At 38.1% G+C, this 2889-nt stretch overlaps 1 protein-coding gene across 1 annotated transcript; it reads right to left on the bottom strand.

Annotated features, from left to right (window-relative positions):
- Positions 1–388: 388 nt before the first annotated feature.
- LOC145766812 (uncharacterized) lies at positions 389–1525 on the bottom strand. The gene has a single exon (XM_082578518.1). The coding sequence runs from the start codon at positions 1523–1525 to the stop codon at positions 389–391; it is 1137 nt and encodes a 378-aa protein (XP_082434644.1).
- Positions 1526–2889: the final 1364 nt, after the last annotated feature.

Here is a 2889-nt window from a genome sequence, read left to right as displayed (position 1 = left end):
GTCTCTTCATTTCGTTTCTGCATTATTTCAGATGCGGACGACAGTCCAAAAGGCATTCGAAGAAATCGTTTTCTACCCCAAGGGGTGTGAAACGTAGTGAGGTACGAAGATTCTTCTGTCAACTTTACATGCCAGTAAGCGTCTTTCATGTCAATTACAGTAAATAAATTCTTTCCGGACAGTTGGGATTGGACATCCGCTGGTGTGGGAATATTATGACGTTCACGCTTAATAAAAGTATTCAATGGTTTTGGGTCTAAACAAATGCGCAACGATTTGTCTTTCTTTTCAACTACAACAAGGTTATTTACCCAATCAGTAGGCGTATCAACATCAGCAATGATTTTTTGTGTTTTAAGTTTTTCAAGATGCTCTTGCAAGTGTGATCTTATAGCTGTATAGCATAAGGGATTTTTCTGGGGTGCTGGATTACAGCTTTGGCATCAGGCTTGAGCATTATGTGGTATTCTTTATCATAAGCTCCAATGCCAGAAAAAATATCAGCATATTCATGGGTAATATTTGCAATAGTACCATTGCCATTTTGTGTGTATGCGTCGATACGTTTAACAAGGTTTAAAATAGCACATGCATGTTCACCAAGAATAGCAATATCAATGACATCAGTTACGTAAAATAACAAGTCAAAACAATTGTCGCTTTTATCATAGCATTTGATTACGGTGGTGCCATGCGGCTTAACAACGCTATTACCAAAACCACAAAGCTTGGTGCTCGTCTGCTGCAATTCAAGACCGGACATTTGTGCAAAAAAATTGTAAGGAATAACATTTGCAGCTGCACCAGTGTCAAGCTTACACAATACAGAATATTTGTGACCATCAGGATCACCAATAAGCAAGCGAGTTTTCATTTTCGTGCTACTTTCTTGTTCATCAATGGTAGAAACTTGTAGAAATGTTGGTTCTGATTCTTCGGCTTTGATGTCGTGCATCGGCTTCGTAGGTGGCTTTCGACACACCGATTTAAAATGATTACGCACACCACAGTTGAGACATGTTTTACCATAAGCAGGGCATTTTCTGGGTGCGTGGACTTTACCACAGTATCTGCAACTGTCTCTTGGCTTTGGAACGAGTTGCATCGCAGAGGCTGCGCGGTTCGTCATGGTTGACTGGCGTTTACTACTAATGCTGTCGATATGTTGTGGTTGTGTGTTATTCATGACCAACAAATGGCTTCTTGTTGCGTCATAAGCGTGGCATAAATCAATGGCTTTTGCCAGCGTTAAGTCTGAGGTTTGCATCAGCTTTTCTCTAATACTCTGGTTTGAAATACCACAGACAATTTGATCACGAAGATTTCTCTCTTTAACAGCTTGATTATGAAATGCACAGTCATTTGCAAGTGTTCTGAGATCATTAATCCAACAATCAAAAGACTCACCATCAAGTTGATTTCTATGCCAAAACTTGTACGTGGAAAAAATTTCATTCTTCTTTGGTTCACAATATAACCGAAATTTTCTCAGTACGTGGTCGTAATTGTCTTTGCTATCTATCATCATTGTCTGGAAAGACAAAATTGCTAAAGATTTCTTGTGCTGCAGTCCCAGCACAGTGTAGCAAGATTGCGACTTGCGTCTCTGCTGACTTCTTACTGATCTCAGCGGCTACATAATAGGTTCGGAAAGACATCTCCCATTTTTTCCATGCTTCTGCTATGCTTGAACTGTTGAAGTTCATCGGGGCAGGCTGCTTAAAATGTGCCATGTTTTAAGACTAAAAAAACGACTATTGATAATTCTTCTTGCAATACGTAGGTTCAAGTAAGTTCTGACACCATGTAATGTCTTGATCTCTCAAGATATGTTGATTCTTATACTGAATTATAGCTTCATCAAACTAGCGTCTTGCGCATACATCAGTAACTCGTGAGAATATATATTTCGTCATAGTAATGGTAACCGCACATATATACAAGTGGTAGATGGCGCTATAGGCCTAATCATTCAATCTGTTACATAGGCTCTAGTACATACATGCACACTTACACAGTGGAGTCATTCACAAGTGATACAATTTGTAAACATGTGGCAGATTTTTGAAAAGACAAGTCAATACAAGATGGAAAGGATCCGCTATTCAGAAAGGCAGTCTACATTGAGGAATGAAACAAAAAAAGAACAAATGCTGAAACAAATACACAGGAAATGCGATAGATATTATAGATAGCCTTTCCACAAGTTTGTATTCCATGTGTTTGTATGAATGCATGACAAGGTACTTCGTAAAAAAGAGGTCAGTCATAAAAGAAGCAAAGCTAACCGAAAACAATGCAATCAGGGAACTCAAGTCATCTGTTGCTGACCTCACTTCCAAGCTTAAGAAACAATCAAATCTCATTGCACCTGAACCACAATGTGTAAGCTCTAATTCTATTATACATTCTTTAATGCTGTACAGTCATTAGATGTAACTAAAGAGCCCACTCTTGCACGAACTGCAGCCAGTATCAGCATGAATCAAGCTATTCCAAAATGTAAAACAATTTTGGTAAAGAGGTTACTTTCTTCAGCCACAGACATATACAACCAAGCAACCACACGGCATTTAACATAATGGATTAAAATTGAACATAAACTATAAGCTACAAACGTTTTCGGCCATACACACGTTAGCCCTTATCAAGTAACAAAAAATAACTGCTTGTCATATCTACAATGAAAATGAATAACTGATCTAAACACTGAATTGAAAAACGAAATGCAAAATGAAACGGCAGAACATAGAAGAAAGGCACATCACGTGGCGTTTAAATTACACCAGGCAAAGACGCAACATATGACGTATCAACGTATATGAAGTATAAAAATGTAAAACTGTCAGCAAAGACAATAATGTTTGTTTTTATATAGCACTGTAACCA

The sequence above is a fragment of the Aplidium turbinatum genome, chromosome 3 (genome assembly GCF_918807975.1).
Source record: "Aplidium turbinatum chromosome 3, kaAplTurb1.1, whole genome shotgun sequence".
Lineage (NCBI taxonomy): Eukaryota > Metazoa > Chordata > Ascidiacea > Aplousobranchia > Polyclinidae > Aplidium > Aplidium turbinatum.
Note: the sequence above shows the minus strand (reverse complement) of the source record. Positions and strands in the feature narration are given on the sequence as shown.